The sequence below is a fragment of the Lepidochelys olivacea genome (assembly GCF_965140295.1).
Source record: "Lepidochelys olivacea isolate rLepOli2 genome assembly, chromosome: 6".
Lineage (NCBI taxonomy): Eukaryota > Metazoa > Chordata > Testudines > Cheloniidae > Lepidochelys > Lepidochelys olivacea.
The window spans coordinates 72,405,024-72,420,845 of NC_140416.1; the positions used below are offsets into that span (position 1 = coordinate 72,405,024).

Consider the following 15,822-nt stretch of genomic DNA (forward strand, 5'->3'; position numbering starts at 1 on the left):
ATGGTAAAAGTCACATCCCTGACACAAAAGCCACTCCTCTTGCCAAATTTCAAGTCCCTGTTCCAAAACATGGGGGTGCTGGAGCACCTGAAAAAAGGTCAACACAATTTTTTTAACATGGACAAAAAATATGTATATTTTCCTCTACCCTCATTCTTGGAAACTACTGAAGTGGTTTTGCTGAAATTTTCCATAAAACTTCAGCCTGAGGTAGACACCTGGCATGGACAATTTTAGCCCAAACTGGTAAAGTTTGGCAAAGTTATAATCGACTGAAAACAGGCTTTTACAATGAGAAGTGTTAGGCAACCTTAATAATAGGTGGTGCAACCAGCCCCAGCTAAAGTCTTAGTATTTGCATTATCTCTACGTGCCCATGGAAAAAAGACAGTCTGGCACTGTTTGCCTGAAACTCTGCTCTTTGAGGGTTGGTCCTCTTGGGAAAGGGTTAAATAGGTCCTGTTGACTCACTCAGGCAGGTGACTCATCACCTCACTTGAATAGAGGGGACACTTGGGTGCCTAGACTGAGTGAGGATACAGCGTGTGGGCTGAGCAGTCCTTCAGCTGGAACCCTAGGAGCACTCAAACTGAGGAAAAGGCATGAGATGGAACTTGTTATCCTAGTGTTAATGTATTTGCTAATAAAGCCAAACCCCAGCAAGGGGGTGAGTTTTAAACTTTGCACAGGGTGTAGATTGTTTTTTTTTTCTTTTTTTTTGGTGTGGGGGAGTGCTCAGTGGGAGAAGTGTAAAAATACCTATCACCAGGATTTACTGGTACTGGAAAGTGTTGCAAAAAACAAAAAATTGAAAAACTGTTAGTTTTACAATGAATGTCGCCATCACACAGGATTTTATGAAATATAATCACGTCATTTAGCTATCATTAAAACTCAGTGTTGTGCTTATCTTATTACAGTACTTGTGTTCTGGTGAAATGACACAAGCTACTCAAAGAAACATTCTGAAATAATTTTGATTCTGATTTTCATTCTCTGAAATACACAGGCAACTCTGTCAAACGTGCACACACACATCTTCTCCCTGAGCTGCTATTTCACAGGGAGTCTTATTTTCAGGAAACGTAGAGGCTTTTATATTGTAGTATTATCATATTCTCCCAAATTAAGACTCCCAGATGATATGTACATAAATTCAACCATGTATAGAGTACATATATTTCTTTAAAATACATGTTTGGGAACCTACAGAATAAAGCCTATTTTAAATAAGGAACAGTCTTTATTTACCAGTGTAGTTAGTTGCTTGTGCTGAAAACTAGGAATATTTTCATTGGAAGTGAGAATCACTTTAGATAATTACTCCTCTTGCTTTTTTAAAAAAGCCCCAGAGACATCCTTGAATATGTATAAGATCTGAAAAACGTTAGAATGTCTGAAGCATATCATATTACTTCATTTATTTGTTGGGGGAGACACCACAAACTTTATATACAGTATGTATTGTCCATTTGCACCATGGATACAATAATTCTTAGCATTTTTCTATATATAATTTTTGTCTGTACATGCATGTGAATTTGTTTGATTTTTTTTGTCTGTATGGGCAAACTACTTCTAGAGTTCCAATCTGATTCACATGAGCAAGGTGTCATTCCAGTCACAATTTACTGTAGGTGTGAATGCTGTCAGAAAACTTCAGAACAAAAAAAATTTTAATTGGGGGAAAAAAGGCCTTTTAACCAATAGGATGATAGCATGCTACTTTATCATTAGAGTTGACATTAATAATGACTTAATTTTGCATAGCACCTTTGATACAGAATGTCCCACAACGCCTTATATATAATGTATAAGAACTGATTCACTACCACTGAAATGTATATTGTTAGATTAAATTAGTAGAGCAATAATGAGAATACGTGGCAGCCCTTCGTAGAATTTTATGTAGATTAATTTAATGCCTGTGTATCTACAGGGGATGCATCATGAGCCTTTTGGAAGATCTTCGCTTTGTTCTCCATCCCATATGATTTTTAACTTCAAACAACATTATTGAATTGGGACCTCTTGCCACATCCCCCTGTGAATCTTCATGCATAAGAAACAATTATTTTTTTTCTCTGCAATTTTCTGTGATACTTCCTACCCCAATTGTGTTTCTTGTATCTACTGGTATACATATAAACCCTGTTTATCTGAATTTTGTTTTCTGTCCTCTAACTCCAATATTTTTTATCTAAAACTTTGATTATACAAAGAATTTGGATGTCTCCTGAGACAGTTGGACAGCCAGGGTATGAGTACATAGCAATTAAACACCCATGGCTGGCCCAGGTCAGCTGACTTGGGCTTGTAGGGCTTGGGCTATAGAATTGTGGTGTAGATGCTGGGGCTGGAGCCCGACCTCTGAGATCCCCCACAATGGAGAGTGTATCAGAGCTCAGGCTCCAGCCTGAGCCCAAACATCTACACCGCAATTTTACAACTCCACAACGCAAGTCAACAGACACAGGCCAGCCACAGGTGCTTAATTGCAATGTAGATGTCTATCTAGTATCACATTCTATAACAGGGGTAGTCAATAATTTTTTGTCAAGGTCCAAATTTCTTGTTCTAGGTATAGTTAAGGTCCAGACTCCAGACAAAATAATAATAAAAAGAAAACCCCAATGATAATAAGTAAATAAAAAGAATTTTTGGGGTCTGTTCGAAAGCGTCTGGTGGTCTAGATTTGGCCCCTGGGCCACCTATTGACTACCCTTGTTCTATAGGGTTCTTTAGCTCTAGTGAGTTAGAATGCAGTTGGAGAACAGAAATCATAGTATTTTTAAAAGAGAGGATAAACCATAAAATCTACATATCACAGTTATCTCTGACCACAAAGCTGAACTGTACTATATCTGCATTTGACAGAATGATGTATTGTGTATGCTTGCTTATACAGTGTTCAGGAAAAAAAATTTATTAAACTGAAAAGCAAACAAACCAAAAGATAGACAGCATATAACTGCTCAAACTGGAATTTGGCCAGGATGCTGGGCTAATACACTCACTTTTGCATGAAGTGTCACAGGCTCCCTTAAGGGTCTTATGTGGTCAGGACTGGTTGACATCTGGAATTTCGATTCCCTGGGAAATACTGACATTTAAAAAAAAAAGTTCTACATCAGAACAAAACCTCAATATTTCTTGCAGAACAGAATTCCAAAATTTTGTTTCGAAAAATCAAAATGCCATTTTACTTCGACTTTTTGAAACAAAATTCTTAAGGTTCTCTGAGCTGCACAAAAGTCCAACACCCATGCTTCCAAGCTCCCTGCCACAGAGCAGGGAGCCTAGAAGCCCTGAGAACCTAGAGCTGCCTGGCTCTGCAGCAGACCACCAGGCAGGCTGCCAGAGAACTGGCAAGAAACCTGCCTGGCTTCCATTGGAAGAGTTTGACATTGACACATTCCCACGGAACATTTTGATATAGTTGAATCGGAATTTTCCGACAGAAAACTGTTCTGTCAGAAAGTTTCCAACAAGCTCTACTCAGGATTTTTGCGTTATGTCATCAGACAGATGGCATCTCATGGACCACAGTGATCTTCAGACAACATGCTGGAAACTGGCTCCGTGCTGACTCAGAAGAATAGCTCCTATTGAATCACTAATGCTATTTCCTGCAGCACCTTGCTTTTCCTGGATGTCCTCTATAAACGGAGGGCCAGACTTGAAAAAGTGTTCAGCCTCCAGAAGCTTCCATTGTTACACTTATCACCAGACTGGCTCAAAAGTTCAGCACCCAATACACTGGTTCTTTTGAAAATCTGTCCTCTTACCTTGGTGCCTAAATAGAAGCTGAACACTCTTGCTAATTTGGCTCTGATTGTATGTACAGAGCTCCTTTCAAAATCTGGACCCTACTGTCAAATGATGGATATTGCATCCACATGCAATATCTTTGGGGACCATAATGTATTAAATGTATGCATGGTTTACATATCACTATGGGCCAGGGACTGTATGCAACTCCAGGAGGAAGCTCCAGGAACCAAAAACAGTGGGGGTGATTAAGATGAATCACTTAGGTTGTAAACACTTCCAGAGAGGTACCTCCCACTGCAGAGGCTTCATATACTGCTTCTAACTGGGTTTTCCAGAGAACCAACAGACAAAGAAAGGGCTTTTGATGTAAAACAGCTGGGTTTAAACTGACTTAGGCCTTCTTTCTGATCCAGAAAATAGACAGGATCATCTGTTCATGGGGGAGGGGAGGCAACCCTTGTGGAAGGGTTGAAAAGACTTTGGCCAATTTGGGCCCCCATAAGACTGATGGGTGAGTCCTGTTATGTTTACTGTGCTTAAATCGGTTTTTATTATGTTTTCTCTGTAATGTTTTTGCCTGAAGATTGAATGTGCTTGCTTAGGAAAAGTGGAGTATTAACTGCTGGTAAAAACACTGTCACTGCCTGCGGAGGGAAAACAAAGTGCAGGGGCTGTCCTTTAGGCAGTCTGTTTTGCTAGGGATATCACAGAGGATGGCAAGGGGTGTGCAGCCTTGAAATCCTGGTTAGGAGGGGGAGAGATGTGGTTCTCCATCCAAAAGAGGAGCTGGCTGGGAACGGGGAAACCTTAAGTGGCTGTCCTTGATGGACAATGGAGGGTAAATACAGTACCATTAATCCTGAAACTGTGTGACACTGAACCCTGCTGTCGAAGCCTACATTGGCTGGCTTATGAAATCTGACTGGATCCCATCCTTAGGCAGGATGATGACTGAGTTACCTTTGATAACACAATCCCAGCACCTAAACATGAGCCGTTTATAGTGCAGCAGCAAAGGGTTGTGATTAATGAGCACCGGTGGCCATGCAGGTGGTTCTTCAAAGAGAATCTCTTACATAGTTTTTCTAGCACCTCAAGGCTCATCCCTCGGCCTGCGCCACTTCCCACAGCCCCCATTGGCCTGGAGCGGCGAACCGCGGCAAGTGGGAGCTGCGATCAACTGAATCTGCAGACGCGGCTGGTAAACAAACCAGCCTGGCCCGCCAGGGGGCTTACCCTGGCGGGCTGCGTGCCAGAGGTTGCCGATCCCTGCTCTAGCAGCATGGTGAGGAGAGAAGAGGGAGTGAGAAGTGGAGTGAGAGACAGAACAGCACCAATCAAGGATGTTCTGGGAACATCTACCAGCTAGAGAGCAACAGTCCCTAAAGAAGTATTGGAAAGTACAGTGCTGTATGCTTTCATGACATGTATTTACTGCTGTTAACGTTATGACTAATGTTTGCCCTTTCAGTTGAAACTCTGAATCACAACTAAAGAGCCACTCTTTACCTTTAGTCCTTCATCCAATTGCATTTTTAAACAATGACCTACTGTATGGCACAATTCTTATCTGCAGACACATCTGAGTATCCTGGTCTTGAAAGTCTGAGTCACAAATCTCCACTGACTCTTATAAATCTTTTTACCAAATCTGAACTATAATGTCTATATTTTGACAGACATTAACAAAATGAGGTTTTAGTTGATAATTAAAATGGATTTGGAAAGGGCCACTGAGTCTCATTTTTATATCAGGCACCCTCTGAGAAGGTAGTTTGCCCATACAAAGTGATGCAATTTCATGCTATTGCTTTCTACTTGAACTAGAGGGTAAAGGATGCTCCTTTATTTGCAGAAATGTGGTTTGGGAAGGAGAGGGGACTGGTGTGACCAAGTTCAACATTTGAGGCTCTCCCTGAAAGTCCAGGGGTGTGATATTGTAAAATGCGCTGTTATGACTGACATAGAATTCAGCAGAGCAGTTAAATGATTGGTTTATTTGTTCCTCATGAAAAGTGTTGTACTGATGTCCTAGGGGATTTATAATTATTCACTAAACAGGGAAGGCACTGCCAGTGAATGCTCTCCCATCCCACCAATGTGCTGCCTCAAGTCACCACCTCTAGAACTCAATGGGCAATTCAGTTTCTATGCTCATTCAGCCTTTTGGACTTTCTGCCAGGACTGTATATGAGGATGCCAATTAGTACGAACTGGGATGGTGAATTTTGATGTGACCTGGGATGTTCCACTAGGAACTGAACTCAACAACTCATTTCACATAACCCACAGAACATCTGGAAGGTAACTTCTTTCAGCCACTACCAAACTAGTCAGACTTGAATTAATGACCTTTGTATTCCATTAAAGATTTCTTGAGCCACCTCACTCACCTGCCAGTAGCTTTTTATGCTGGAAATGAATATGCTGAGATAGTCACTACTCTGATGTCACATAACATCCATTATTCACACCCTGCTAAATTACAACTTCAAGGCCTTCAATACATCCTAGTTAATTTAGATTTTTAATCCCTCAGGGCAAGAACCTTGGATCAGATTTTCCCCTATGTAAGAGGCAGGAAATGCAGAGTTTGGACTCGCAGATTTTCTGCCTGATTGGGCGAAAGGGTTTGTCACCTCACAGAATGAAAAAGAATTTCAGGCCCTTTGTTTAAGCCAGGTAAGAGGACAATGAAAACGGATCAGTCCCTCTTTTTTTACTCTGTTCCATAAAACAAGGACTAGGAGGTCGCACAGTGAAACTAAGGGCAGGAATTATTTATTTTGAATGAGAGAAATAATTCTAAATCAGCATGCTCACACAGTTCCTCAATCCCTCCAGCCTTCACAACAGCATAGGATGGATCCTCCAGTGATCTTCCCCTTCAGGGGTTTACTGAGTGTCTGGAAAGGCAGGAGGCACCACTGGTCAACCTTAACTGTGTTAGTGAAGTTTTGGAACATTTAGTTTCTTGCTGGAATTCCTGCATGATTTACTCCGGAGGGCATTCTGAACCAAAAAAATTAAAAATTCTATGCACAATATTTTAAAATTCTGCACATTTTATTTGTCAAATAATTGTGGAGACTCCAGCATGGCATTGGGAAGCACTGGCCACTGGTTGCACAGAGGTGGGAGATCGCTGTGCAGCTCTCCACCTATCCCCTGGACACTGACTCAACGGTGAGGCTCCACCCAACCCTGACACAGCGCAAGGACTGGGCCTGCCTGCCCCAGAAACACCCCAGGGCCCTGCCCGTCTGTGCCAAGTGCACCAGGTAGGCTCAGCAAGTCAGGATCCATGTGGAGGAGCTTAGTATGGGGGGATCCCAGTGTGGGTTGAGAGGGTTGTGTGTGGGGCAATCTGGGTGCAGGTGGCTCAATGGGGAATCTGCATGTGGAGTGTTCTGGATGCACAGGGGCTTGTTCGTGGGTTCTGAGTGCAATGGTAATGGGACTCTACAGGGGGGTCCAGGTGGAGGTGGTTGGGGATCAGCTGGGGGGGATTGGGGGTGAGGGGGATAGAGCTCGGCAGAGGGGGTCTGCATGTGGTGGGCTCAGTGTGGGGTCCAGATACTGAGCATGTGGGGTAGAATTGGTGCAATTGGTTGTGGCTTGGTGGGGATCTGGGTGTGGGTGACTCGTTGGGGTGGTCCAGGTGCAGGGCGACTCATCGGGGGGCTTCTGAGTGCGGGGGCGGGGATGAGGGTTGGCAGGAGGGTCTGGGTATGACAGGGTCTGGATGCACAGGGGTTGGGCGGATGGGGGAGCAGCTCCCTGTACGGCGATCCTTCTCCCTGCAGCTGAGGAGCAATGGGTTGAGGAAGTGGTGGGTGGGGGTGGGTCTGACCTGGCCCTTGATGCCGTGCAGGGGAAGAGGGAGTCCCGTCCTCCCCAGCCCAGACTAGCAGATGAGCCCAGCACAGGGCCAGAGCCACCAGTCGGGTCTCCTCAAGTTCTACCTCCTGCCCCACAGTGATTTACCTCTCTGATAGCTGCCCTGGGGACCCAAAACATATTGCTGAGGAGGGTTGCATGATCGCTGTTGTGGCTTCCCTCTGCTTCCCCATCAGAAAATCATTTTTCTGTGGGGAAGCAAAGAAATCTGTGGGGGAAATAAATCCTCTGTATGTGCAATGGTACAAAATTCCCCCAGGAGTAATGGTTGAAGGGGATGATGATGTGGAGAATGGCTGCCCACTCCAGCCCTGCCTCCTCCAGATCAATGATCAAAGGGGTAGAATGCATACAATATGAGCAAAGGCTGAAAGAACTGGGTATGTTTCACTTGGAAAAAGAGATTAAGGGGGGATACGATAGCTGACTTCAGATACTTGAAAGGCTGATACAAAAAAGATGGAAGTAGTTCTTTGTCCACACCGGGCAGGACAAGAAACAGTGGGTTCAAACTACAGCATAGCAGATTTAAATTGAATCTCAGGAAAAACTTCCTAACTGTAAGAACAAGTAAGACAATGGAACAGACTGCCTAGGGAGGTTGTGGAAGCTTCTTCACTGGAGATTTTCAAAAGGAGGCTGGACAGCCATCTGCCGTGGATGGTTTAGACACAACACATCCTGCATCTTGGCATGGGGTTAGACTAGATGACTCTTGTGGGCCCTTCTAATCCTGTGATTCTAATGGAACATGGTCTCCACATGGGGCTTCCTTGGATCTGGCATTTCTCCTGCCATTTCCCTCCCTCCCCTTCTGTTTTTTGCTTACCTTGACTTGCAGAAGGGCAACTCTTTTGTTTTTTCCTTGCCCATAAGCTCCAGGCACATCTATGGTTATATAAATAAATGGAAGAACTCTTAGTATATAGAGAGAGCTCTTAACAGATAGATCTGAAACAGATAGATCTGACAGGTGTTGCCAGGCATCTTTATCCCCATTCTACAGGTGAGGAAGCTGAGATGCAGGGAGGATAGGGTATGCTATCAATTGATAGGGGGAATAGAGGGTCTCGATGGGTTTATAATACAGTTGGCTGGGAAAGGATTTTTGTTCCGGGGGTGGGGAGAAATCAGCAAATATGAACAGAATTTAGTTTGCAGTGAATTAGGTCTTTGAAGTTTTTTGGGATTTTGTTAAAACCCTGAACATTTTCGGAACCAGTTTTTGGCTGCCGGGGGGACTAAAATTATGCAACCCCCCCCCCAAAAAAACACAACCCCCCACCAAACCAAAAACTGCGTTCCACTGAAAAAAACCCACAAACCCTTTCGATGGAAAATGAGTTTCTCCGGTTAGCATGAAACTCCGCTGGGCTTTGAAGCCCTCTCGGCCCGCCAGGGTAAGCAAGTGGGTTGCAGACGGAGCCCTGCCCTGGAACATGCTGCTGCTGCTGCTGCTGCCATAAGCCCGCGCGAGCAGGAGGAGTCTGCTGCGGTTCCATACCTGTGAAGCGCGGTGGCTTCGCAGAAGAGCAGCTAAAGCACTTCCTTCTGGCGATAAGATCTTCGCTCTCATTTGTCACAGCTGGCGGCGCCTGCTGCACCGCTCGCAACTGCTTTCTCTAGAGAAGCTGCTCGGGGGGGTGGAAATAGCGAGCGGGGAGAGATGCAATGCCCGGGGCTGCTCCCCCAAAACCTCGCTGCTCCTGGTGACCCCGCTCGCCATGTGATCCCGGCAGGGCTGAGGCTGGCTCCGAAATGGGAACCTTAGGGCAGAGGCGAGAGAACCCGTAAGCTTGCCGTGACTTGGCTTCGTGATCCCTCTCCACGCGGGAGCTCCCCGGCGGCGCGAGGGGATGAAGGGGCCGCAGGCGGCAGGGAATGCAGGGCAAATGGACGGGCCGGGGCCGGTCCCGGGGCCCCTCTCCCTCCCCCACTCGCGCTGTCCTCGCACTGAAAGGCAGAGTTAACGGCCCCTGTGCCTTGGGCGCCCAGTCCCACTCCTGGCTCTGGAGAGCCCGCGCTGGGCTGGGGCCTGGCCAGAGGTGCCTCGCTGCCGCGCTTGCAGGGAGGCTGGGATGAAGCCACCCACAAGGGAGAGCACTGCCCTGAGGGTTGAAATCCAGGCTGCTGCAGTAGAGTGTCTAGAGCCCGTCGCGTTCCTACCCAGTTACTTCGGGGGAAAGAGGGGAGGGAAATGTGGTGGTAAAAACATCCTATTTCCCCATCTTGATTGTAACTTTCCCAGCTGGAGCTGGGCTTTGGCCTTGCTTTGGAAAGCGGGGTGGACTGAGAATACCCGAAAGTTGTAATAAATGGGGAGGCCTAGCAGGAGTGCTGTTGGCCTGATCTTGCGTCCCCCTGGGGCTGCTGTTGCAGGAATGTCAGAGCTGTGGAGTCTTTGATTCTGTCTAAGGACTCTAGTCACCTGTCCCTTTGGGGTAACGCGCATTAGTCTATAGTGTGGCGTGAGAGATGTCACCACTTCGGTGCTAGCCCTCTCACACGGGAAACGCCGCCTACTGCTGGGTGCTAGCCCACGAGCTGACCGTTCATTACTTTGTGATTTCTTTTTCCCTTCCAAAGTTTGCAATGGAAATCCAGGGTGGGAAAAAAAGAAGCTTCCACTCCCCTTACACACGCTGACTAACTGCTGTAAGTGGATATAGTTTTAATTAATTGATGAATTCAGCTCATGTCATTGATTAGTTACCCTCTGTACCCTGCTTTTTGAAAGCAGAAAGTTGCCATGCTGTAAGCTCTCTGGGGCGGGGACTGTCTTTATTTCATGCACGGTTCAGTTCTGAGTGCATTCTTGGTACCAGCCAAAATAAATACATGCCTGCTACATGTAACTTTTGTTTCACTGCCCCTGTAATGCTGTAGCAGCCTGGCTTGAAGGGGAGGTGGAAGGGAATCGACAAAGGGCATCTTGTAAGCTGATTGGTCCCTTCCTGTTACCTAGTCCCATAAAATGAGACCATGAGGTCACACAATAAAGCTAAGGGCAGGAATATTTAGACAAAATAGGAGACATGCTGTGTGAAGAATTCTAACTTCAACAGAATGGATGGGGGTGTTTAGCATCTGCTCTATCAGCAGCACCATCATACACTAGCTTTGTATTTCTGGTGATCTGGCTTCAAGCGTGGTTATACCTGAAATGAGTTTCATGAACTACACAGCACTGTAATAGCAGAGAAATTGCAGAAAAGGATTGTGATTCATTGCTAGAGCTATGGCATAGGGGTACTATTCTCTTCATGAGGCATGCATAACTCCCCTTGGAGCACAGAGCTGGAGTCAGGGATGCCCGAATTCTACTTTCAGCTCTGACACTAAAATCACTCCACCTGTAGTTTGTCTTCCTTATCGGTAATATACAGACAGTGGGTTTACACCAGAAACAATTTAACTCTAAAAACCTACCTTACAGGGCCCTTGCTAGACTTCATTAATTAATATCTTAAGTGCTTTTGTTAGGAAAAACTGTATTGAATAAGTATTTTATATTTACACCTGAACCTACAGGGGTTAAAATATGAGTTTCACTGCAGGGTTCGAACTGTGCATGGAGGAGATCTGCACTGCTGCTTACTGTACAAAGTTTTGTTCCAGGCAGTGCCATCTGTGTTTTACTTCCATCATCAGTAAAATTCACCCCACATATGATTTTTAACATTCTCTCTTAGAAGATGTTCCAGTGGGGTGCAGCTTACAGTCCTTGAAACAGCTAACCATTTTATCAAATAGAGCGGTGATCACTGACTGGGAACTATCAGGCCATATTTTCAAAGGCATTTCAAAATGGTGCCTGCAGCTTTGCAAATGCAAATTTGAGCACACATTTTATCTATGATTTTTGTGCCTTCTCAATCTCTTTATGTTTGCATGAAAATTGTATTTACAAATAAGGTAAACTCAAATGCTGTTTGTAAACACAAGCTTTTTGTACTTATAAAACCTTTAGGTGTGAAAAATAGACACTAGCAGAATTATGGGTGCAGTTTTAGTGGCCACCTTGGAAAGTCTGACTAATAAGATTGTTACTAATGATTGTATTAGCTTAGCAAGAAAACTTCAGAATAAGTGGACATTTACAGGAGCAGTTAAGAGTAGAAACAAAACATGTAACTATAAAATATTCCACTGTAAAATCATGCTGATATTTCAGGCATGAGCTCTATCATTATTTCTTAACAGGTTTTTTTTTTTTTTTTTTTTTTAAGTAGATGTCTTCCAGAATTGTTCAGGGTTTGACTATGGGCTTAAATCCGTTCACTTTCATCATAGTGCCCAAATGTAAATATCCATAGGCTGGATGGTCATTACTAGGACACTTTCCCTGTGTTATAATATACATTGTTTGATTTTAGATGAAGTGTCAGATTACATGAATGCCTGTTGCTTTGCTTGGGAATTATGTTTACATTAAGTTTGAAATATATAGATTTAAAAAATGAAGAGCTCTATAACCATGCTCTAAAGAGCCACTTTTCACTCCGAAAGTATATTTTATATAGAGAGGTCTCTTTGGTGCATTTGCCAAGTGGGAGGGTTATGTTTTTCACCAACCCAACTCCAGGGAGCTAATTGCCTTTTAAATCTCTCCTCCTTTTCCAACCTGCAGCGGAGGCTTGTGTGAAATTTGACACTGCCTTGCTCTCATTGTACTCACTTGACTGTTGTCCTTTCCTTTAGGAAACCTGCACAAGGATGCAGCACTGCCCCTAAAACAGCACTTGAACTGAAGCAGATCAGTCATTGTACCTCCCGTTCAAAACCTACCCAGATCACTGAGTTCAGAATAACGATGCCTTTGGGACACTTAGCCAAAGGCGCAAGCCTGGAGAACCTCATTGAAACCTGCCTTCAGTCTTTTGGTGAGTGTCGTGATTTGAAACAATAGTGTGTAAATGTTTTCAGACCTTTGTACAGTAGCAGTTTAGGTAATTTGTGAAATGTTAAGATATAGTCAAGTATTTTTTATATAAAATAGGGATCTATAAATATGTGTAATATATTATGAGAGTTTAGAATGATAACTTATTCTATTCTGGGAAGACACTCCTAATCAGTACAGTAAAGTTACCAGGCATTTTGAAGTGAAGTGATTTTCATTTCATTTTTTGTTACTCCATGTACAGAATGGAAAATTCTTTGCACGTGGATGGATGTTTAACAAGTAGATGTTGCAAAATGGAGAGTGCAATATTCTCAAACTGTGTAAATGTGTTTATATCGTCTAGTCAGAAATTAGAAGAGTTGTTTTGTGGGCTAGGTGCAGCAAAGTAGGAATGCTTGTTACTTAATCGGAAGAGATACTTAAAAAAAATCAGCTCTTAAGGAGAAAAGATTCAAGTGAAAAGCCTAATCATATACTTTTGGGGTTATGAATTATTCATGATTTTTTGCTTTCACCAGCAAAATATCTACATTGAAGAGCACCATTTGAGATGTATAACTTATGCAAAAAAAGACGCTTTCTATTTTCATTAGCAAACACTATTTTTGATATTTTATGGAATCAGATGGAGGGCTTCAAAGCCTTTACAAAGAATACAGATAGAAATCTAAAGTATTTTCAAATCATTTGTTTTTTAAATGATGTATTTCTTTGACTATAGAGTGCCATTTTCTTCTGTTACTGCCAATATTATAGCCTTCCATGCTATGTGCTGGATATTTCAGTCCCTAGCAGCAGCTTGTGGCATCCCATTTATTTGTGGAGTTCATCTTTTTATAGCTGTAAACAAACATCAAAACTGCAGATTTTTCAAATGGAGATTAAGCCGAGGATGACACCAATTTTTCTAAATGTCCAACGAGCTACTTGTTGTCAGTTGCAAAAAATAGGCAGAGCAGTGGAAGTTGTATTTGTATGTATACATAGGATGAGTTGCAGTTCGGTTTCTTTTCAGTGAAGGATTTATAGGAGTTAAATAAGGCTTAGTATTGATATGGTGCTTTACCTCTTCAAAGCACTCTACAAACCATAACTAATCCTTGCAACATCCCAGTGAGGAAAGCATGCATTGTTACTTACTGATTATAAAGAACTTGCAAGGGAAGACATATATCTGCAGAAGAAGAGAACCAACAATGCTTTTTCTCCATCTAATTTTAATCTACACATTGAATTTTACTACGTAAGAAAAGTCATTAAACCACTAAAAAGCCCTCACTCTTGCAACCCCCTGCAAATTACTAACATTTGTTTATCTCTTCAGACAAACTGAGCCAAACTAAGTACTAAAGTAAGCCTATATATACACCCACATGTATTTTATTTGTCTTAGCTCATTAACCAATCTTCTCAATTTGTACCTATATTTTTGTAAAAGAAAAAAGGATATGCATTTTATATTAAAAGATAGCAGAATGGTTGCAGTGAGTTATTTCAAATAATGTAGGTGAAATCCTGGCCTCATTGAAGTCCATGTCAAATACCACTTTGATGTCAATGAGGCCAGGATTTCATCCAATATTTCTATTTGTTTTAGTCAGTATACATATTTATATCAATTATATTTTAATCCTTCTAAATGAATAATGCATATGTAACCATAACATTTATGGAAGAGCTTGTTTGAGAGAACTGTGTTATACTGTAGAAATCCACACAATCTTATATAAGCCAAAGGCACTTCACAATGTCTTCCATTCAGTGAGCTTATACAGTCTTTGCATCCGATGAAGTGGGCTGTAGCTCACGAAAGCTTATGCTCAAATAAATTTGTTAGTCTCTAAGGTGCCACAAGTACTCCTTTTCTTCTTATGTGTTTTGTTTTCCTTGAAACTGTGCAAATTCTTAAAATATCTTAGGACTTCACAGTAGAATATTTAAATAAAGCATGAAATGAGGCTGGTACAACTATGTAAAGACATTTCTTACAGAGGGCTCTTTCGAGGGTTAACTACAAACATCTTGCAAACAACCTTCACTGGAGTCCATTTCAGGAGAGGGGATGGGGAGACAAAATTTTGCTTTGTGATCAGGTTAAAAAAACCAAAAACTGTTAGATGCTAAATTAGTACAAGTCAATCAGACTGAGTGAGTCCACTCTATGCCTGAAATTGCAATGCATGCTATCCAGTTACCTTGGACCGGGGTGGCCAACCCGTAGCTCCGGAGCCACATGCGGCTCTTCAGAAGTTAATATGCGTCTCTTTGTATAGGCACCGACTCTGGGGTTGGAGCCACAATCGCCAACTTTCCAGTTTGCTGGGGGGTGCTCACTACTCAATCCCTGGCTCTGCCACAGGTCCTGCCCTCACTCCACCCCTTCCCGCCCCCTGTCATGCCCTCGCTCCTCCCCCTCCCTCCCAGAGCCTCCTGCATGCCATGAAACTGCTGATCGGGAGGGGGAGGGAAGGAGGGAGGAGGAGGTGCTGATAGGCGGAGCTGCCCCTGGGCAGGAGGCTCTGGGAGCTGTGGGGGACCTGATGTGGGGCTGCTAACGTATTACTGTGGCTCTTTGGCAATGTACGTTGGTAAATTCTGGCTCCTTCTGAGGCTCAGGTTGGCTACCCCTGCCTTGAACAGTCACAGTTCTATTCCAGACTGAATTTTTCTTCCTTCTGCATCTCAGAAAATCACTTTAGAAAACACTCTGATTTGCAAGGTTTTATAGATAACCACCCCTGATAAATCCAGTGCTGGAAACTGTGCAGTGTTTTACTTTAATGTTAGATCTACATTTTATTAAATTAGTATTGGAAGCACCGTAGGGAAACTAATGCTTAGGGTTACTTGTTGAAAAAGAGTTCTCTGCTATGAAAATTCAGAATATAATAGCCCCAAAAGAAGGCACACAACATACTCTAAAATGCACACTGTACATTATGCTATTCCATTAATATTTGCAATAGCACCTAGAGGTCCCAGTCGGGGATCACATCCCCATCGTGTTGGATCCTGCACACAGACAAAAACAGTTTGAAAACTGATGTGTGTCTAATGGGGCAATAAAGGCTGGCAGCAGTAGCGGAGTGTAGGTGGGAGCTGACAGCCCTATTCCATATCAGAGATGATAATTAGCACAGGGCCAAGTCAAGTAGTCTTAAAAATGAAGACAAATAGTTTGCACTTGTTTTGTGTCATGCAGTGGAAAAGGGGAAACCAGTGAAGGGATGCAATGACTGAGG

At 43.2% G+C, this 15,822-nt stretch overlaps 1 protein-coding gene across 1 annotated transcript in view; it reads left to right on the top strand.

Annotated features, from left to right (window-relative positions):
* Positions 1-9,432: 9,432 nt before the first annotated feature.
* Positions 9,433-15,822, top strand: part of RASGRP1 (RAS guanyl releasing protein 1) — a gene marked incomplete at its 5' end in the record, with an annotated part of 71,646 nt that continues 65,256 nt past the window's right edge. The window contains 2 exons of the mRNA XM_084629782.1: positions 9,433-9,464; positions 12,376-12,557. Coding sequence (XP_084485908.1) covers positions 9,433-9,464; positions 12,376-12,557 — 214 coding nt within the window. The remainder of the gene's footprint in view (positions 9,465-12,375; positions 12,558-15,822) is intronic.